General features: G+C 47.4%; 1 protein-coding gene across 1 annotated transcript in view; it reads right to left on the bottom strand.

The window, feature by feature from the left end:
* Positions 1–22,215, bottom strand: part of ITGB5 (integrin subunit beta 5) — a 59,611-nt gene that overhangs the window by 25,233 nt on the left and 12,163 nt on the right. Inside the window, exons 4-9 of the mRNA XM_064661446.1 lie at positions 17,880–18,129; positions 13,941–14,109; positions 7,757–7,918; positions 6,224–6,319; positions 5,099–5,188; positions 1,494–1,628 (exon numbers count right to left, since the gene is read on the bottom strand). Coding sequence (XP_064517516.1) covers positions 1,494–1,628; positions 5,099–5,188; positions 6,224–6,319; positions 7,757–7,918; positions 13,941–14,109; positions 17,880–18,129 — 902 coding nt within the window. The remainder of the gene's footprint in view (positions 1–1,493; positions 1,629–5,098; positions 5,189–6,223; positions 6,320–7,756; positions 7,919–13,940; positions 14,110–17,879; positions 18,130–22,215) is intronic.

Raw genomic sequence — 22,215 nt, forward strand, 5'->3', positions numbered from 1 at the left:
TGGGGTAGAACTTCTGCTACTGTTGACTCTTTCAAACTATTTTTATATGCCTCAGCACTGAGAGCTCTGGTATGTTTGCAGAGTCACTCTTCTCAAATAAGGCAATCAGGCTGCCAACAAACCCACACCCATGGCCTCAGACAGCAAAAGTCTGGAGAAAGGGAGGAGGTTCCCCACTGGTCTGAGCCCTCCTGCCCTAGCCCTGCAGCCCAGCAACCTGTTTATCTGCTTCAATACTCAATTTAAACATGCAAAGCTTAGTTTTTTTGCTTTTTAAAAAGCACAGGATGGATTATGCCATGTATACTGTTAACATTAAGGAGGAAATGATAATTTTAGTCTGTGCTGCCATCCAACACCCTAGGAACTGAACACACGAGAGGAGGGTTGCTGCCTTTCTGAACACCCTCTGCCTTTTCTTGCAGTACCTCCAAAGTTAGCCATGATCCCTTCACTCACTGACACAGGAAAGACAGGTTTAGATTAGAACCACAGAAGCACAGAATCATTTAGGTTGGAAAAGACCCTTAAGATCACTGAGTCCAATCACTAATCAAGCACTGCTGAGCCCACCACTAACCATGTCCCTAAGCGCCACATCTACACATCTTTTAAACACCTCCAGGGATGGTGCCTCCACTCCTTCCCTGGGCAGCCTGTTCCAATGCTTGACAATCCCTTTGATGAAGAAATTTTTCCCAATATCCAATCTAAATTTCCCCTGGTGTAATTTGAGGCCATTTCCTCTTGTTCTGTCACTTTTACCTGGGAGAAGAAACTGCCACTCACCTCACTAGACCCTTCTTTCTCGTAGAAAGCAGTAAGGGTCCCCAAGCCTCCTTTTTTTCCAGACTAAACACACCCAGCTCCCTCAGCCCTTCCTTATCAGACCTGTGTTCCAGCCCCTTCACCAGCTTTGCTGCCCTTCTCTGGACACACTCCAGCTCCTCAGAGTCTTTCTTGAAGTGAGGGGCCCAAAACCGAACACAGGATTTGAGGTAACTCACCAGTGCCAAGCACAGAGGGTGGATCACTGCCCTCATCCTGCTGGCAGTGCTATTTCTGATACAAGGCAGGATTCTCAAACAATAACAATGAAACTTGAAATATTTAATGGACTGGGAAAAGATCAGCAGACCATGGAAATAAAAATTTCACAGCTGAGAGTGTGATGTGAGTATCTGGGATTACAGGAAAAAAACCTGTTCTTGACTACTGTGTTCTCCTGCCTGTTTAAGACCTTTACACCTCAGTGCTGTAGACAAGACACCTGTATTCCCTCTTTCCTCACAGTTGACCTTAGGCTGATCTACACCACCCAGAACTATTTCTAAAAGAAACACACTCTCTGGGTTTTTTATATCATCGTGGCACAGCATGAGAAGAGCAGAGGAAAATGAGCAAAACTATATTTTATTGCCCAGCACCACTCATCGAGAGAGTGAAGTAGGTGAAACAACCTCTCCAGGGAACAGACTGAAAGGTAGACTCACCGTATCTCCAATTTTGAGATCCCCACACTTCCTGAGCCCAGGATAGGACAACCCATCCTGGCAGGTGGCAGTGAAGGTCAAGCCAACGTCCTCAGGGCTGTCCCAGACCGTGAGCTCCACCTTGGACCGAATACTCTAGAAACACAACAGGAAAGCAAACCATCAGGCTCCCAAAGACAGGTGGGTTTCTTCTGCTTTAGTCTCTTCTCCTGATGTTTCCAGATGGTGGCTACGACATCTCTGCACCTATATGAAAAAAAATCACCCCTGCAAACACATTGACATTTGAGTTTGACTTAACCAGCCCAAAAGGCTTCTGATGAACACAACTAGACTCATGGGGGGCTTGGGGGGCTGCCTACACACTAGGATAAGTGTGATAACCATAGCAGCCAGTACTGAAAATATATGGATGCACAAGAGAAAAAAAGAAGAAAACATTCTCAACCCCAGATGGAGCATCTCTGAGGTGAAGGTCAGAACTCTGTGTGCACATCTGCACCTCCTCCTCCCCATAAACCAGCCCCTTAGTGAAGTGCAAAGCCTGATTCTCCACCAGCAGTTGTCCTACAATGTCTGTTGTACAGCACAGAGAAGGTGTAAAACTGCATTAACTCTGTCCTGCTTTCTTCTTTTCACCCAGTTGGTCAGAAAAATATATTTTCCCTCCTAGGAGAATGTGCCAAACAAAAAGCATCCCTTCATAAGTATCAGCCGGAAACAATGCCATGGGAAAAAATAAATGAACAATCTCTTTCTTTGCAAAACTTTTTGAAGTGAAAAGCATTTTCCATCAGTGAGGTTTTGGTATGCTCCTACTCCCTTTCTTCTGCTTCTCATCTCTCCGCCCTACTGCACGCACAGACTTTTTAAGTCACAACAAAATGAAGTTTATAAGTATTAATTTGGAATGACGTTGTTTTGTTTAATTCTTCCAATGGCTGGAACTGATTTTTATACAAGTGGTGTCCAAAAATGACAAAGTTTTTCAAAATGGAGCTTTTTGTACAAATATTCTTATTTTCCAAAGCCAGCTTCCAGCTCTATCTGTCTCCCCCTTGTCTACAACCCTCACCAATGAGGTCAGATTAAGGAAAAGTGCTAATTCAGACCTCTTGCCAGTACATGTGATGACAAACCAGGGTTCACAGGCCAGCAAAGAGCCAACACTTTTGGAAATGGACAGGAAATAAATGAGTTTTGGCTGAGTGAATCTAAATAGTCCTTCAGGAAAGAAAGGAAAAATTTCCCATCTCTCTGCTATAACAGAGAAGCTGTTCATGGGGTGGCAATTGGGACCATCCATCACCTCTGGGCTCAATGTTGCATGTGCCAATAAATCTCAGGATACTGCTCTGCCCCAAATTATCCTGTAGAAATCAGCTGCCACACTGATATGCTCTCCTGTCTTCTTTCCCAGAGCATCTTGTCTGGGGCATGGCAGAAAACAGGACACCATGTCAGACCTCAGTATGACCTTGCATGGGCTCTTCCTATGTTCATACACAAATGCCAAGTTTTCTTATTACCCTCTATGGTCATTCTGTTAACCTAATTGTGATGCCATTATTATTAGCCCCTTTGCACTGTTACACAACGATGTCTTCTGACAGCACCACAACCACCACGGAGGGCAACCGACAGTTGCAACATGAAACACATCCAAGACTTGCCCGAATTTAGTTTAGGAAAGTGCTTTTTAAACCAGTGTCCCATTTTCTCTCTTTGGTCCAAACTCAGTCCTGTGTCTGGGCACAGCCCCACATGAGCCATTCCATCTCTCAGGTATGTTGAGATTTGGGGGAAGGATTTGTTCTTAGGTTTTTTTTTAGTTTTTTCTTTTTCTTTCCTGCCCTCTTAGTGAGGGCAGGAAGAAAGTAGTCCCTGTTCTCTTCTGCTTCACACCTTGCAGGATGAGGGAGAGAAGACAGCATGCTAGGCAGAAGAAAAGAGAGCTGGAACATGAAGGGATGGGGGGAAAAGGACCTTGAGGGTAATGTAAGACCCATGCAAGTCCAATATGTGCATCAGTGGAGGGAAGCAGGGGAGAGAGGACCAGAGATGTCCAGAACACTGAAGGGAAGAGGCTGAGCTCAGGCCCAGAGCACCAGCCACTGGCACCCTGCAAGAGAAGATGGTCCCTGTCACAGATGAAGGATTTCTCCAGGCTCAGAGTTTCCTTTCCATAAGAAATAAAAAAAGGTTTACTCCCACTTAGAAAACAGAATTTTAACCTTCTCCCTCAGTGATAATTTCCTCCATCATTTCAGGACAAAAACAAGGCTACCAAGAGGAGATGGCTGGGCAGGTGCCAGGTTTCCGGCAGCCCCAGGCTGCCTGCGGTGCAGGCAGGAGCTGCCAGCTCCTGGCAGCACACCCAGGGATCCCGGCCCACACCCACCACCCAGCTGAACAGGCAAGAAACTAGCCCATGTCTCAGCAGCCACTCATCCCACAGAGATCATTCCATGGGGCACACCTTGGTCTAAGCACCCTAGTGGTTTCCAGCCGGCTGCACCGCAAAGCTCACAAGCAAAGAGACGGAGGGAGCAGATGTGGGGGTGTCAGATTCCCAACAGTTTTTGTTGGCTTATATCTATCTGCAAAGGCTTGAGGGGTGCTGAAATGGAGGCACGGATGCATATTTCATCCATGAAACTGAGGCAAAGGGACGTTTTCATGTGACGGTGCTGAGATCACAAGCAAAGTCAACGTGGAGTGAATGTTCATTTCTTTCTCCCCAGACAAGCTTCTTATTCGCAAGACTCAAGGGGACAAACTGGGACAACTGGGCTTTTGTTTTGCAGTATCTCCAGGGCCTCATTAGCAGCATTAGCTGTTCATTGCCTTTCCTCAGAGGGTGAAGCTTTGGGAAGCACTCTTCCTAAGGGCATAACCAAATGCTGTTTTAACTGCAGAGAGCTGGGGCGAAGGAAAGATGACTTTTGCAGCATAACACAATCCCTACATGGCCTCTGGATGTGTGAACTCCTCCAAAGATGTTCTTCCTCGCTCCGTTGCACTAATGAGCACAGTACTAAGAAGAAGAAAGCTGTGTCCATGGGTCCCACTCATGAATAACTCTGAGGGCTGACCCGTTGTGGGGTCAGATCTCCATGCCCAGCACCTAAACAGCAATATCCTTCCAGGATCATGAAGAGCTGACTCATAAGGATTCAGGGAGAAGACCAACTTGTGATGCATACAGAGCAACACAAGGATGTGACCTTAGCTGGAGTTGGTCTCATCTTTGGGAGGCCTCTGAACATCAGATAACAAAAATATAATCTATTTTACCTACTGGTGGGGTGCTCTGAAAGAGAGCTGTTTTAGATGGAGGCTGTATTTTGAGGGTAATCCTGCACATGAGATGTGGGGTGAAATTTCTGCTGTGCTGCAGGCTCTCCTGGGCATCCCCATGCTCCTCCTCCTCCTCACACACCTTGCTTCCCTCCCCAGGGCGGACATCCCAGCCCCAGCAGCGTGCAGAGGACCAGGGAGGGAGGCGGCCAAGCTGGGTGGAGCCTGCCAGGGAGGGGGGAGCCGAGCTGGCCGAGCTCCTGGCACTTTTCACTTCAGCAGTTGTGGTATTAAAATGCACTTACGTTGTAGGCTTTGACGATCAGCTCAATGATATTCTTGGAATCTTTGTGCAAAATCTCCACTGTTGTCCCAGGAATCAGGGCAGTAAAGTTCTTATGAAAAAAAAAAAGGAAAGCAGAGGGTGAGGAGGGACCAACCCCATGCCAGGGACACTGGCCACACACGCTGCCCCATCACCCAGCGGTGTGCATGGAATGGTTTGGCTCCCATTAACGTGGAGCTTTCAAAAGTAAAGCATCTTTAACGAGGCATGTCAAATATTAAACAAAGCTCACGGCCACAGGACAGGGACAAACAGACCTGGGTCTGCTGCCAGAGCCGCTATGCACTCGGGCTGGCCCAGGCGGGAGGGAGGTGCAGCTGCCCCAACTTCCCTCACAACTCTGAGCATCCCCGGGAGAGGGGGTGGAGAATGAGCTCAGCCCTCCTGCTCTCCATGGGCGAGCAGCAGCATCCCGACCATAGCAACACGGCTGCTTGTTGTTTCTGCTTGAGTCTCGAGAGCCTCACCAGAGGTTTCCAAAAGTGACCCCGCCTGAAACACCATCCCTGCACCTGCAGAGCAGCAAAACCCTGCAGGGCAGCTCCAGACACAGGCCAGTCCTTGTGCCTAGGGCCACCTTTTCTTTTGGGAGGCTAGAGCAGGAATGGCAAGAGAGTTCTAATTGTGTGTGGCATGTCAGGGCCCTGGACTCCGTGATGGAAAAACACAGCTGGGCAGAAAGACTGTGCATGATTAGGTAATGGGATTAAGTCACTGCAGAATGGGCTGAGCAGGTTTCTGCTCTCTGGCATGCTGCGTGCTGGCAGCCATCCGGACATCAAGATTAAGATGGAGTCTATTTTAGGCCTTCACATGCTCACTAACACATATATATCTGTTTGCTCTAAGAAGCTTTAGTGCTTTTTGCTGAAAGGACTTAGCAGGGCGGGACAGCGGCTGAGCCTTGCCTGCCTGCACCAGGCAGCATGTGGCCATGGGCATGCACACCTATCACTGCACACACATGTGTTTGCCACTGCACACTCGCCTGTTTGCAGTTGCCTCCACTCCCCAGGGCATTTCATTCCACTCATCAAGAGGCAATACAATCTCCCCCCCGTCCGGGCAGTTTAGCAGTGCTTACCTTGTAAAGGACATAATGACTTTTTGTAACAGCAAAAATCAGGTGGATGTTGTTTTCAGCGAGTTTCTCCCCAAGAAGCGCCAGGGAAGGATAATCCTAGGGGCAGAAAAGGGCAGAAAAACTGATGGGTAGCACAGAAATAAAGATTATTCTCATTGTTCTTCTCCTCCCAACAGCAAAATTTGTTCCAGACACATGCCATGTTTCGCTGTGGGATGAAGTCCCTGATGTACCAGCATAATCCCAACTGAAACAGTAGAAATCCCTTAAATATTTCTGCTGCACCCTTCACTAGAATACATGACTGAAAACACCATTAGCTACAGCAAAACACGAAACACTGAATTTCTTTCTTTTGTTCCTTCTTTCTTTCCACTTTGGCATCAGCAGACACATGTGTGTACTAACTCGCTGCTACCTCCAGGGATGAGAGGCAGGGAGATTTAGAACTGCAGCAAGTGGATTTTTTTCTCTCGAAGTGGAAACATCCATTGCCTGATTTTTCTGCATACTGGGACCATAAAGAGATTACAATAAACTCTTTAATTCTGCAGATATCCCAGACAGAGAGGACGGCAGGGAGATACTGCTCTAGATATCCACAAGCAACAAAATAACAAACCAGGGCTCAATTTCAAGAGACCAGCTTGAGTTTAGAACTCCCACCTGCTTCTGAAGTGCTGTCCTTGGAAAAAAATCCAGCTGATTTACTTGCAGACTAACGGGCTGATTGAGAGCCTCGGAGATTCAAACATGGAAACCAAGGAATCATCCCCATGCCGGCTCCACAGCATTAACTTCACATCAGTACAGGACTGTGCTCCCTTATGCATACATACACTTACCAGGATTGCATGGATGGATGGAAAGGGGTTCCACCACAGAGCCCAGCTTGTGGCCATAACACAAGCCACCCAGATTCACCTCCCCTTATGGGGTGACATCCATTCAGGAATCATAATTAGTGCACTATTCTGTAGAAGGATTTGCTAACGAGGTGGCAGGCAAGTGCTCATTCATTCCAGAGGTTTCCTACACTGAGTTAAATTTTTAAAAGGGCTGATTTGCCTATTTATTACTAAGACCTATGTTAGTTTTGTGCTCAAAGGCTGTGAATAAGAGAAGCATTCTGTTGTACTCGCTATTGTAGCCACATCACAGTAGATACAGCCCCCTCAGGAAAAAGCTGGCAGTCCACTGGAGAGTTTAGAAAAGGGACAACATATTCTATGCTTCCTCTACACTTTGCAGACAAAATACAATGCTCTTCAGGACGCCAAGTTAGTTTTCACTCTCTTGCAATGGGCCCTGAAAGAACTCGCTACACTCCTAACTTGTTTTTGATCATCACAGAAGCATTCACTGTGGGGGGATGCCTAAAGGGAACAGCAAACTTTATTTGCAAATTGCAGGACCAGGTCAAACCATGCTGGTCATGTGCTGTATTTGCCAAAAGATGCTGGAGTGGGGGGGTTGGATGGTCTCCGGAGAGGTTCGAGGTCTCTAAGGGCTGGGCCCCTGTGTCCCACTCACCAGCTGGCTGGACGCACTGTACTCGTTGGCTTCATTCAGGTGGCACTGGCCATCATGGGGCTGCACCAGCCCCCCCAACTTCCCATCCAGGGCTATGTGTGGCACATCATCCGTTGTGAAGACCAGCAGGTGAGATGCCTCCTTACGCCAGCCAATCTTCTCCTGGAAGAAAACAAACCCTGTGAGACAGCTGGTCTGCCCCTGCCAAGCCCACGCTTCACCCCTCACCCTGCACATGGTCCCAGCCACGTGCCTGGCCAGCAGCAGACTCATTAGCACTAATTAGGAGAGTACCATGCTCCTGTCCACCCATCCCTGGTAAGAAAACAAAGTGTCAGGAGCCCATCCAGCATTTCCCAGCATCTCCTTCCAACACACTTACTTTAAAAGGCATGAGGAGGTATGTGGACTGTCCACCAGACCTTCTCTACCCAGATCCAAGAATAAGAATTTCAGCTGCTTTTACGGCCAAAGGAAAGCTGCCAACTTCCTCCACACACATTTAATCTGACCTTGTTTCCTCAGCTCTGTGGAGCAGCCAAGGCAACAGCAAGAGCAAGAGCAATATCCCTGCTCAGCATTTTCATTACCGCCCGCTCATAAAGGCTGTTTCTGAGCTGTGACGGACAAAGTGAGGTCCCTGACAAAGGGATCTGGCTTTGGTGCACCTGCATTCATGCACAGGCACTGTGCCCTGCTCCCCTTCTGCACACATCTCCTGGAAGCTGTGGTGCCTCCAAGCCTCTGCCATTTCATTGTGCACCTCTACACATGCTCCAAACGGCTCCATCCCCCCTGCACCACAGCCCAGAAGAGCAGGGATGCACACAGCCAGAGAAGAGCGGGGCAGGGACCTTTAGCATTGGTGCTGGCACTGACCCACATACAGCTGCCCTGCACAGCTTGGCCGTGAGCAACTTCTGCCTATTAAAAAACATGGTAATGCCAAGACATGCTCTAGTGGTCCCTATGAAAGCACTGAAGTGTCAAGCACAGCACATGAATTGTCCTCCAAACCCTCCTTAGTCACTCTGTGCAAGGACCAGACATCACTATCTTCACATGGAGAGAGATGCAGGGATTTTTTCCAAGTAAAAAGATAAGATTTAGATTCTAAACATTTCCTTCCCATTGAGCTTCCCCAGGTTTCCAATTTTGCATCAGCTCAAGAAGCAGATCTGTGCCTACAACAGCACACTGAAGTACTTAGTTGCAATGGAAGTGGAAGGAAACAGAGGTGCCCAAAGAAAATTTTTGGAAACCACAGCACTGCAGCAAACTCTTTTGCACTCACTGGATGCTCCTGCTCATTGTCAGCTCATTGCCAAGCAGGGTGGGCTGGGGTCTTGCTGCCAACCAGGGCAGCGAGATCCTGCCATGGCACAGATTGGAGCCAGAAAGGCCCATCACCCGGAGGTTCCCCTTATCCTGGCCACCCTGCCCATCTGCCAGCAAAGACACAGCTCCACACCTTCCCTCTCCACGCACTTCCAGCATCTCCGTCCCTCCAGATCCTGGCTCAGAGCAACACCACACAAATGCTTTGGGAAGGGATGAGGAAAAAGCTAGTAAAAGCCTACTGATGGGAACATGGTGCAGATGAAGATGCCCAGCTCCTCCAGAGCTTACTGCTCAGCTTATTTAGCAAAACCTGGGCTCTGCCCTGTTTACCAGCACACGAGCTGCCACAGCCCCACAGTAAAGGCACTTCCTTATGGAAAGCAGGCGTGGGCAGGGCAGGAGGGTAGAGCAGGCAGAAGGGTGCAGAAGCATGTCTGCTAGCACAATTTTCGCCTCTAAATGTGAGTCATAGCCCAAAGGCTGCTGATCTTTCTGATAAATATAACTCTTCCTTCAGGGACACTATGCCAAAGTAGACTCCTTTTTCCTCCCTATTTCAAAAGGTATTTTTTCTTCATGGTATTTTAAAGACCCACGCGATGCAAATAAGGCCATAGGAAGAAATCCTTGGCAACACACTTCCTTTGCCGTGCACCAGCACATTACAGTCCAGCTCAGTATGCAAGGAGGACTTATTTGCTCTGGGAAGCAGGATTTATTCCACTGAAGTTACCCAACTGGACAAAAGACTAAAACATCATGCCAAAATGCAACTTTTTAACAACTCAGCCCAAAAGTGATTAAAGTTCTAACAGTGCAAGAGGCAGATTTCAGTCTACTCAGCCACCAGACAGAAGCCCATCCAGTTCACTTTTCTTTGAGTATCCAAAGCTGATTTCTTTTTAAATGATTGAGGCCAAGAAACTTCCAAAGAGATTAGAAGGATTAATCTGAGTTTCATTTCCTTAGAAATGTGCTACACACAAAGAAAAGGAGCTGCATTTAAGCAGCAGCTAAAAAAGCCACTTCAGGGGTGATGCTGCTGGTCACCTGCCTGCTAAGCCCACCTTTAAATCATGGGTTAAGCACCCCTTTGCAGACAAACTTTCCATGCCTCTGACAGAATTTCCCACATCAACAACATCAAAACTGCTGTGACTGCTCAGTTCAGGAATTCACTTCCAAAAACCAACGAGCACCCAGCATCCAGGCACTGAAAGCATTTGATGCCTCGGAGCATCAGACCACTGTGTTTTGGATGGGGTGCCCAAGCTGGTGCTGATGCCACACCGAAAGAGCTGTAGGTCTATGAAAAACGCCCCCAGGGAGGCTGGCATGCTAAGGAGCCACTGCATCTCGAAATGCCTCTGCCAGCGGCTTCCAGGCACTGGAAAAAACAGCTCTTTAGCATGCAATTTCCACTGAGAAACCCAGAGTAGCACTCTGCTCCACTTAAAACAAATAACCAAGGAGTCTTTCATTTATTTTTATTGGACTGGGATTGTTGAACAAAAAAAACCTGCACTGATGCCTGCCCCCTCATCTGGTTTTTGATCCTCATGGGATATAAAGGATTTTGAAAGCAGGGGTGGGACTGGACCCAAAGCAGAGTAAGGTGGGAAGACGTGTTTCCACAGGGCTGGGCATGCTACGGGTCCTGCCCCTACTCCTACAACCAGCTGCAGTTGTCTCCCATACCCCAAACAGCTTCTCACTCCATACAGCCAACAGTGACAGGCAAAACTGCCACAGCTGCCTCAGCCCAGCACAGCCCTCCAGATACTATTGAAAAGGCTGCAAAACCCATGAACAGTATTTCCATGCATGAAAAACCATCTAAATTTATACTTTGGGCACTGAATAAAATCTGTTCAATTGCCAAGATATCAACTGCCAGAAAAGCCCTCTGGATTCATCAATATGTCTAAAACCTCACCAGTTTCTCAGGTGCAGACCTTTTTGGAAGCAAGAAACAGATACAGGTGCAAAACAAGTATGCCTTAGGGGTTAAAAGCCAAAACCTCCTTTGTTTGGTGTTGCTCTGAAAGACACCTCAGTGTCTCCCACATGTCTTCGCTATCGCCATATACCAGTGTCGACCAGCTACTAATCAAAACTGTTTCAGAAGACACTTTATTTTTCAATCAAACATTATCTCCTTATTGCATCTTAGCATATAAGATCTGAAACTTACACATACTACCAAGCCATGTGAACCTTGCACTTGGAAAATGGCAGAAAACCAAAATACTGCAAATGGAAAATGTAATTATGGAAGGTTGATTAATATTCCTGGCTTACTATTTTAGCATCAGAATAAAGGCTTATTGTCTATGGCTCTTTCACTGCCTCCAAAATAACATTTACCATATCTTCATCTGTCAGAAAAGAGCCAAATCCTGGGCCTGTTCGTTAGTCTGTATTAGCTGTATAAACTTTCCCCACTCTTTGGGTTGAAAACCAGGCCAAAAAATTACTCGAGTGCGACAGAGCTCTTAGACAGCTCAGGCAGAAGAAATGTTTGATATAAATTACCGTACAAAAACACCTAGTCAACAAGAGTAGGTATTGTTTCTGACACCTCAGAAGGGGAGGAGAAGACCACACTCAGACACCATGCTTGGAGACAGTGAGGCTCTGCTATGCCATGGTTAGCTCTCCCCGGGACATCCCCCTTGATGCCACAAACTCTTCTGCTGAGCACAAAATAATTCATGGTCAAACACGCTGCATCACCCAAAGGCAGGGGACTTTCTAAGGTCATAACTGCCCTGGAAAAAGCCAGTGAGATGCAATGGGGTCCTAAACCCACCCCAGAAAGTCACCAAGGTACTTTTACGCTGCTCTCCTTGCATGGTGGGGAAAATAGTTCCTGAGCTAACAGAAACTAGTGACTTTGCAGGGTTTCAACCCCATGTTACTCCATTAATCACTGTGGATGCAAAACAGCATGCAAAGAGCATCCACATCACAAGCAGCACTTCACTGCCACCCCAAATGTCCACCACCTTTGCCCTCCTCAACAGTGCTGAGCCTCACCACAACCCCTGGCCACTGACCAGCCTGGGCCATCACTTGACCGCTGTGAAGGAAATTAGGCACTAAGTTCCCCTTTTGACTGTGGGGCCAAACATCCTAGTGTCAAATCAGCTGGCTTGAAATTTTGGCTTTTTTAACTCTGGACAGAGTCTTTGCTGCTTATGGCTGGGATCAGAGGCAGCTGCTCCACCCACAGCAAGAGGCTGCCAAGGCAGCACGAGTCACGGCACAACTGGTTCTCCTGCCTCGCACACCAGTCCCATGGTCTTTCTCTCCCACACCCAAGATTCAGTAATTGCAGCAGTAACTGCTGTGGCTGCAGAAACTCCTCCATCATGACCTGCCAGATCACGCCAAGAGCCACACATTGCACATGCTCACCTTTGCTCACCCTTCCTAGAGGATGCTCAGTCCTGAATTTAGATGGTGCCAGAATCTAAATTTGCCTTCTGAATTTAGAAGGGACGAGGCTGTGCACCCAACAACAGTCAAAGATTTTGATCCTTACCAACAGTCTGAGATGGGCACAAATGTGCAGGAATTATCTTGCAGGTCTCCTGCCTTCCATCAATACCTCCAAAATGAGCCCTTGTGATACACACTGAAATATTGCTGCGCTGTAGGGAAATGTTGTCCTGTTTTTGCAGTAACATGGTGGAAGGGACTGCAAAAAACCACGTGGTGGGTGGCACAACTAAGTCACCATCCTGCGATGTCCCTATTCTAGCCATGAGAGCCACCTCTCCAAAACTGAGAAGCCCTTTATACCCAGACAAGTATTGGGAGCAGCTCTGTAGTTGTGCCAAGAAAAATACCTGTGTCAGGCTAGGAGAGGCAAGATGACTGTTGGCTGGCATCAGATCCAGTGGGGCAGGTTCACTCCTGCCGAGACTATGAAGCGTAAATGAAGCCAATCCAGGTGGAGAAAGATCTGCTTTCCCACATGCCTGTATCCCATCACTCCCACAGACGATGCCTATCTCCCGGCTCCCATAATTCAGACGCAGAAGAAAACATCAAAAGGACTTTGAAAGGCTGAAGCAATCAGAAAGCAAATTGTATGCCAAGAGGGGAAATAGCAAAAAGAGCCATTCCCGGTGAGCAGGGAAACTCAGCTACATGTTGGAGTGCAGCAAAGACCTCCATCCATGACAGACAAAGGGATATGGAGCAACCCACTACTCATTCCAGAAAAATATTCAAGCAAGCATCTCCAAAAACCCTAAGGTTGTGGCTAACATGGCACCAAGCTAATGAACTCTGCTCCAGTTTCCTTGACAAAGTGGCTACCAGTGCCCGGAGGTGGGATCATCCAGCCCCACACGCAAAGGGGTCAGGAACGAGCAGTAGGAACCAGCTCCAACCCTCAACATGGGTCAACCACTATAAGATGTGTTTGACACACTTAAGAAATGCACTGATCTGACATGTAGTGCTGGTGTACAAAAGTGTATGCAAATCTTACAGGATTATGTCCCAGGTGCTCAGGGATCAGCACCTACAAGTCTAACTGTGTGATGAAATCTCAGCCCTAAATTTGCATTTGCGAAAGCTCTGTTTTTATCCCTTTAAACTAGAAATAGCATTAACCTTTTTTCCTTTTCCTGTTTATCTACAAAAGCAAATGAAAACAATAGCCTCTGCTCTTCAAAGCATTTTTCATGATTTCTGCAGGAAAAATTTAGTAGTTACTTCCAAGAAATGGCATATTGAAGCTTTACCCTGGTTCAAGAACAGAGCAGAAGCAGCCTCCTCCTCCTCCTCTTTTGCTTTGCTGTAAACCCTTGAAATCAGAGCAACTCACCTTGCACACAGCAGCCTGCAAAATTGCATCAAAGCCACCCTCTGGAGCATCTCGGTTGCGGGAAACCTTCTGTTTCTGAACTTCTTCGTTAAAACGGTCAACTTTATCCGTCAGGGACAAGAGGTGGCGGAAGCCAAAGGATGGGACGCAGCTGGGGAACAGCTTGTAACTGTGAGAGGAACAGAGGAGTGGTCAACTGGGAGGAACCACACCAGCAGGTATGGTTTCTAAAATTCTTCATTTAGAGGGCTGAAATACTCTCACAATTCTTCATGTTTTGGACACTTTGATTTTTGGCTATCTATATACAAAACCCTACAGTAGAGCCCATATTTTTTTGGTTTCCCCTCAGGAGCTTTGAGAAGCTGAAGTTTCCAGAGATCCCACTAGGACTGAAAATCTGTCTCCATGTACGGTGTGAGTGGAAACACAAAGCACCAGCCCACCCTGGGTCAAGCAGCTCTGCAGTTTCAGCACTTATAAAGTGGTTTTCACATTGGGAATCTGCAGTGAAGGATGCAACCCAGTGATAGGGAGGGTATGTTTTCCCAGCAGGCTATGGGGATGGCTATGGGGACTATGCCCCATGCCTGCAGAACTGGTGGGCTGGTGTCAAAGAGCACCATGCAGGAGCATCACTGCTGAGAGGTGCCTTTCCCTTGTTTTGCAATATGGATTTTCACTCTGTCAGCCAGTTTTCTTGCCAGCATGTGCCACTCTACACCCACTACACATCACCAGGCACCTGGCAATTGCCCAGCATGAGATGTAATAATAACTAACACCAGCTCATGCTTCCTCCCACTCTCCCTGCAAGCCAGTGAGCAAACACCATCCCTGCTTTCCAGGGCGTCACTGGAGCAGAAAGGTAGGAGGGGCACCCTAAGACAGAGAAATGCTTCAGCAGGCTACCAGAAAAACTTTTTTTCCCATACAAAACCATGAGAAAGCAGCTTTGCTTCTCACCACATGGCTGGGAGAGCTCAACAGAGCAGCTCCTGTGGTATGAGAAATCAGGGAGCATGTGCAGGGGAGAGGGATGGGAAGGGTTAAGAAGAAATGTGTTTACAAAGGAGTTGGGTTGGCACTAATTCACTCTTATCTTCACAGATAAAACCCAGAGAACAATTAAAAGCCTCTGCTGACACATGACCCTCTATAGGTAAGTTGTTAAGAGGCTTTTTACACAAAGGAGTATTTAAGATTTACCACCACTGAGAATTCAAATCCCTCACAAGGGACCCCAGAGCAGGGATTTCCACCCACACAGTCCTGCACACACCTAACCATGGGGCACGTCCCACTGTCCTGGGCCTGGCTGCCAACTGGAGCCATTCCCTATGATCAGCCCCCATGTCCAGACTTGTATCCCACTTGCACACAGGGCCAAGGCAAAGAGTTTGCAATGTCTGAAACCTCTGCACTGCAGGGTCTCAGCAAGCTGCTCTTAGCCCAGGTGATACAAACCCATATGGTTTGTCAGAGCCCTGCTGCACAAAGAAAACACTGACACACTGTAGGGTCCTACCTCCCATGAAGATGTATAATTTAATTCTTCTTTGTTTGTTTCACACTCCAGGTTTGCTGGCAGAAGCTGCAAGGCAGGAGCAGGGCAGGCGCCCCATAGCTGAGCAAGGGCACACAGTGGTGTGGGTGGGTTATCTCGGGCTGTGACCTCCACAAGCCATATCACAGAGAGACCAGCAATTAGGGGTTCAGTCAGGCACTCTGCCTTCCTTATCTTTTTAAATTTAGTGTTTGTTTCCTTCAAACTATCATCTCTCTTGGACGACACCATGGCTGCAGGAAGCCACTTCCTGGATTCCTGGGAGGTCCCACCCAGGATGCTGAGTCAGGAGCAGGGATGAGAGCAGGGACAAGGGATCCCAACCTGACCCTGTAGGAAAGCAGGGCTGCACCCTACCCAGGACCTGCAAGTCAGACATCACCACAAGGAAGCGGAAGAGAGAGCCTGGACCAGGGGCAAAAAGCACCCACTGCAGCTCATGTTTACTTGCAGCTTTTCTTAGAAGCTGAACAGTTTGTTTTGACACTAGAAATAGCTGCAAACAAAACTGTACCTGACAAACCTCACTGCAACATCAGTGAGCCACATGGCAGCAGCCAGAGCCCGCTCACAGACTGGGCAGGGGAAGGAGATTCCACCACAGAGCAAGGAGCCAGCACCCCTGGTTTGGATAAAGGAGATATGGCAACTGGAAGGGAGCACCCACCAGATGAGCTACCTTAGGCAATCCTTCCTAAATACTTTCCCAAGAGAAGGCTGGCTTGAAGTAACCCACAGAAAGAAAAGCAACCACCTGGGCAAAGCCAAAAGTACATGCAGATATCCTGATCACAGTGGGAAAAGCTGAGGAGACAGCTCTGGATGTCCTTGATGAAAGGTCATTGGTAGTTTCAGGTATTGCTGAGCTGTCCAGTTGCATCCTCTCCTCCTTTCCCAGCCCCTTCCTCCTCCATATTTCACTCTATTTCACTTGGCAAAAGCCATGTTACTCCAGTTAAATCACAAACCAGCCAAACAAAGTTTCCAAGATTTCTCCAGCTGGAGCTAAACCCTGTCCCCAGCCCACAGGCAACATGAGTGGTGTCAGAGACTGAGAATAACAGAGGTGACTGAGAGGATCTCTCAGAAGCCACACCAAATTTCTGGGAGAAGTACTATGAAGAGGCATGGTGTGCTGTGCCATTGTGGCAGAGCCACCTTCCTGGCTCAGTCAGTGTGGTCACTTCTCACTTCATGGCTGAAGTATGAGTTTTCAGTGTTAAAATCCATTTGACTTTCCACTCTGGACAGAACTGGTGAAAAGAGAATACAGATAATTTTTGTCTGGTCAACAGTCAACGTGCAGTGAGATGCCAAATGCTTGGTCAGTGCCAAAAGCTGGCCTAGAAACTCACAGCTGATGCAAGCTCTCTTTATCTGCCTCTCATGCTTGAAGCATGCACAGAGCTTGGCACCCACTCATGAGGTGATCTTACAATGTAGGTATCCACAAATGGCTCAAATAAAAATGCTAACCTTACTGTCTTTACATGACTAGAAAGCACCTCACTGATGGATGAGGTGGATGAGGACTAGAAAGTGTAAACGGTGACATCCTCCCAGGAGGGCACTTGCTGCTGTATCCACTCTTTGATTCCAACATCCAAACCCATCTGAGCCTGGACACCCTCCATTACACCCAATTTCCCTCTTGCATAATCCTCAATTCAATGGATTTGATCCCAACTCTGATGGCTAAAAGGCAGCAAAAAGACTCTTGCAAAGACACTAACAAACAAAAAAAAAGGAAAAAAGGACAGAAGGCTCTCATATCACCACAAAGCAAACCACATCACTTGTGTCTTTTGCAACTGCCAGTTTGCTTCCTTCCACAGCAATAAAGATGAAAAAACCTGCCTGATGCCTTCAAAACACTCTACAAGAACTCATTAATCAGCACTACAGGCCATCACAAATCTCAGTTCCTCCTCCCTTTTGTTGGGAAGGACATACATTGCCTTGGTCTTCTTATCTGTAAAATGCAGACAAAAAGCTTATTTGATTTACTCAAGGCCAAACTATGACTCAGAGCTAGAATCAGAAATCAGGAATTTCTGGCTCCTTTTGCTTAAAGCCTGCAAAAAAGCTGCCATGTCTGCATCCTTTTCAGGTACTTAAAAATAACTTCAAGCTCTCTAATACGATAGTTTCCTATCTCTAGACACAGTGATCTCCCAACAGCCACAGCAAAACTGGAAGCTGTCCTATTTTGAATTGCTCAAGTATCACAGTGACAGCCATGGCTAATTAGCATTCCCAAAAGCTGAGGCTGAAGTGTGGTTCATTATTTAAAGCAAGAATGGAAGAGGAGACTGCAGCCAGGCTGTGTGCAAAGACAGGGCTTGTCCCTTCAGGGTACAACCACCACTTACCCAATGCAGGGATTGTTTTGGTATCTTGGTGCTGTGTAGGAGAAAGGAGAAATGTTTTTGTCCACAAAGGAGCCAAACCCCAGACGGAAATTGCTCGTGAGCTTTCGCATCTCTTCAGCCAGCTTGGTCCCCAGATTGCGGATATTATCCAGGTCATCATTCATGGACAGGGAGAGATCCATCAGGTAGTAGAGGTCCACAGGATAGTCCTCCACTTGCCGAACCTGAACTCGGAAGGAGGTCTGGTCACCTGCACACACACAGGAGTTGAGAGTGGTGAAAAGGAAACTCCGAGCACGCATAAAATCCAGACTGCACATGCTTTTTTTTTCCACTGCAGAGCAGATAGATCACTTGCAAAAGAAGAGGGTGAGAGGAAGCTTTTCCAGATTCATCCTTTAGGAGACTACCAGGAAAGCAAGTATTGACATTGGGTTCTCTTAAGCTATGTAGTGTACTGGTTGGTAAGAAAAAGACACATCTGTGGAGTGCACGTCTCTATTTTAGCTCTTTGGACATATGGCAAAATGTCTTTCTATCTCATCTGAGAGAACATCTAAAGGGGGGACATGTGAAAAATGCCGTTGCCCTGGTATGTGTACAAGGGTGTTTTCCTAGAAAACTGGAAAGAAAAGCAAGCAGAGTGAACCTCAAATGGATGTTTCGTGGACTACTGAGACAGGGACCCTGCTCATGCTTACTTGGGTACATCCTCAAAGCAAACCAGGAGGAGTCTAAGAAGTCCTGTACAAAAGAGAGAATGAGTGAAGCAGGAGGAGAAAGAGGGTCAGTATAGAACAGTCACTGTGAGATGAATGCAAGATGTCCTCTGAGCTGTGCAGGAAAGAAAAGTTGATGCAGACACAGAAGAAAGACCTTTAAAGAGGACCTCCCATCCGAAAAAGAGCTGTGCCACCGTGATCCTGAAGAAAGCAGGGCAAAAGGGAAGTGAACTGGAAAAAGAAGGTTGTTAGGGTGACCCAGGGAAGCACTGAAGCAGAGGGTAAAGCTTCTTGAAGTGAAGAACAGAAGGGAAGGACCTGACAGGGCTGAGTCACAGGCTGTGCAAATGTGAAGACAAGCAGAGGAAACCTATCCCTGACCTTCCCCTTTGCCAGAGCATTTTCTCTAGGAATGCCCTCCACAAGGGGTACCAGGGGAGGCCAATGCTAGCACCACCCATGTCTCAAAAAAGGTCAAGAGGTTTCAAAATGAACTCAACTTCACACCAGACAGGAGGCGGTAAAAGTCTGCCTTATGCTTTGCTGAGAGATGGGTCTAAATGGAAAATTCAGACTTCAGCACCTCACATCCCGGCTGGTTTGGAGATCCCATGTCCTCAACTGCCACCTCAGCCCCTTTTCCAGCTCAGTGGAGCCTCAGACTCAGGGAATCAGATACTTAAAAGCCCAAGTTCCCCCTCCTGCCCTCTCCCAGCCCTTCATGGCCAAGGCTGAACTTTGGGTACTGGCAAGTTCTGCAAAAACACTTGTGGCTTCCCCTCTTCTTCCCCCGAAATGAAACTCACATTTTTTAGCATTGTGAAAACACTTCCTTAACCACTTTATTGTTCTCCTCATTGTGCACAGCAGCACAGCTGCTCCCACTTAATTCCAGCCCAACAGCAGCAGCAGCATCCCAAAACTGCCATGCTGGCAAGGCAGGCCACAAGGGGCTCTGCAGCCCAGCTGGCACCAGGGCCAAACACTGTCCCTGGCTCCAGAATCTGCTCTTTAGTGATCCCTGCAGCCATCTCCATGTGTTGAGAGCAAGTGGACACCCTCTCCCAGCCTCTGCAGCAGCTGCTTCAGGCCAGCTGCATCCAGCCCCTTGATGAAGGAGCCAGACCCAGCACCCAGGAGGATGCATTTAGAGGTTAGAGGCTGCCCCTTCTGCAAACAAAGCTGGGAAGGGTTTAGATCCCGGTCTGCTCTTTCCTCCACCAGCTCCCTGTGCATCTCCCACAGCTCTGTGCTGGGGTACCAGAGGAGTCAGCTACAGCTCCTCAACCAACACCTTCTTTCTCTTTAACCATCTCCCTGCACTCTGCTACAACCTCACTGGGAAAAGGCAGGGCTGTGAGAGGCACCACGTGCAAACATGCACATGTAGATATTGCCCAGATACCAGCTGTAGGAAGCAGGAAGCTCATGCCATAAATACTCCTCTTTATTCTCCCCAGCTTTCTTTTCCAGCAGGAGCAGGACTTCCCTGGCTGAGATGTGGAGTGCAGCAAGATGCAGCTCAGCACTGGCCCTACAGTAAGCAGAGATATTGAGGTGGCTTAACCAAATCACAGAACCCTAGAAAGGTTTGGGTTGGAAGGAACCTTAAAGATCATCTCATTCCAACCCCCTAGATCGCTTTACTGAAAGCTCCTGTGACTATGACTCCATCCAACCTGGTCCTGAACACTTTAGGAATGGGGCATCCATCCAGTGCCACACCACCCTCACAGTAAAGAATTTCTTCCTAATATCTAATCTAACCCTGCCCTCTTTCCATTTGAAGCCATTACCCCTTGTCCTATCACTACAGGCTCTTGTAAAAACCCTCTCCAGCTCTCTTGTAGGCTTTCTTTAGGTACTGGAAGGTGCTCTTAAGGTCTCCCCAGAGCCTTCTCTTCTCCAGACTGAACAACTCCAAGTCAGCAGAGGTGTTCCAGGTGGGCCTGACGCTGCACCTGGCATGCATTTTGTGGGGGAGCAAAGAACATAATTTATGTGGTGCAAAACCTGTTAGCACTGATTGGAGGGTAAAAAAACATGATTGCAAGCTTGACTCTAATTCAGTGCTGCAAAATATGTTTAAATCTGGAAAAATTCATTCCCATGCCTATGTTTTTCATTCCTACACATTTTTCCCACTGGAATACCCAACCCTTTCAGAAAAAGAGGATGTGTCCTTCTGTGTTTTGCAACATTTCCATTTCCAAAACACTATTCTTCCTGCCAGAGAGGATTTTTGGTATGGTCTGATCCAACCTGCCTCTCTTAATAGTTACAAATTTATTAGTCCCTGAGAAGCACCAAAAACAACAGGATCCTGTGCTTAGTTCTTCTTTCATTCCTAACTGCACAAACCAATTATCTCAGAGAAACGATCACTAGTGTATGAAGATGTAAGTGCAAAAGAATTTATTATTCTCTGTGCACAGTATTACTCTCACACTTCTAGGGATAATCCAGCCCCCTCCTTCCTCATGTACCGTCACCACCATCCTCTCCATCTTAGGGCTTTTATTGAAAAGTTTTAAAACTCAAAATTGAATTCAGAAATGTTTCTCGGATACTGTCACACAGAGGCAGTGCAGAAACTGGAAAAACTGATTTTGGCCAATTTAAGAACACAAACTCGACAATCGTGCTTATCCAAGAAAAGCTCTTTTTTGTGCTTGGTGAGGCTTATGGCTTGATGAACAACACAACTTGCACCTATTACTTTTTTAATTCCTTTTACACTATTTATATTATTCATTTAACTAGGACACACTGCTTTATAGCTGGACTCAGGATTAAAAAGCAATGTAATAAAAGCTAAATGCTTAATCCAAAAGCTACCTTGCAAGGACATCAATTTAAGGCCTTTGGAGTTTAGCTGCAGACACAGATTTGGGGATGCGACTTCTGCCACAGGATGATGAGATCAAACTGCTTGGGTGGGAACAGCAAACAATTGACAATCCACTCCCTTCTGCTTCTGCTTAGCAATTGAAGAATACAAGATCACCATTGCCACAGACCACCGCATGAATTCATCTTTGAAATAGTACACCCTTCATGCCTAAAATTAAATCAACATTGTCTCCTTTTTGTCTTGGGTTCATAGGGTGACATCCATTCTCTCAAGATGAAGGATTAATGGATAATTTAAACTGTGGCTGCTAATACAAGGGTTTAGGAAGTCAGCAGCCCAAAGGAGGAGTGCTGCCCAACATCAAAAATAGACCAAAAATGGGAGATACTCTTACAAACATCTAGGTATCTACCCCTTCCTGCAGTGACTCTGATGCTCTGCAAGAGGAGCACAGGGAGGGGAGCTCGCTGGCTCAGTATGGGAATTGCTGCAGGGGTCCTTGGGGTGATTCCTGCAGTTCAGCCCCGACCTGGAGGGCTTCTCTGTCAAGAAGAACTGAAGATGGCCATGAGTGTGGTCCCCTGCAAGGGCAGGCAGAAGCAGCACACCAGCCCTCTGCAGCCCAAGGTATCTGACAGCACAGGCCCCGGGAAGCCACGGGGAGATGGACCCCTACGTCCTGCCGCAGATCAGAGTGGTGGGAATCAGCGCCTCGGCTGGGCAAAACTGCCAGGGATTGGGAAAGGGGAATTCGCTGAGC

Source organism: Pseudopipra pipra, chromosome 7, assembly GCF_036250125.1.
Source record: "Pseudopipra pipra isolate bDixPip1 chromosome 7, bDixPip1.hap1, whole genome shotgun sequence".
Taxonomy (NCBI): Eukaryota; Metazoa; Chordata; class Aves; order Passeriformes; family Pipridae; genus Pseudopipra; species Pseudopipra pipra.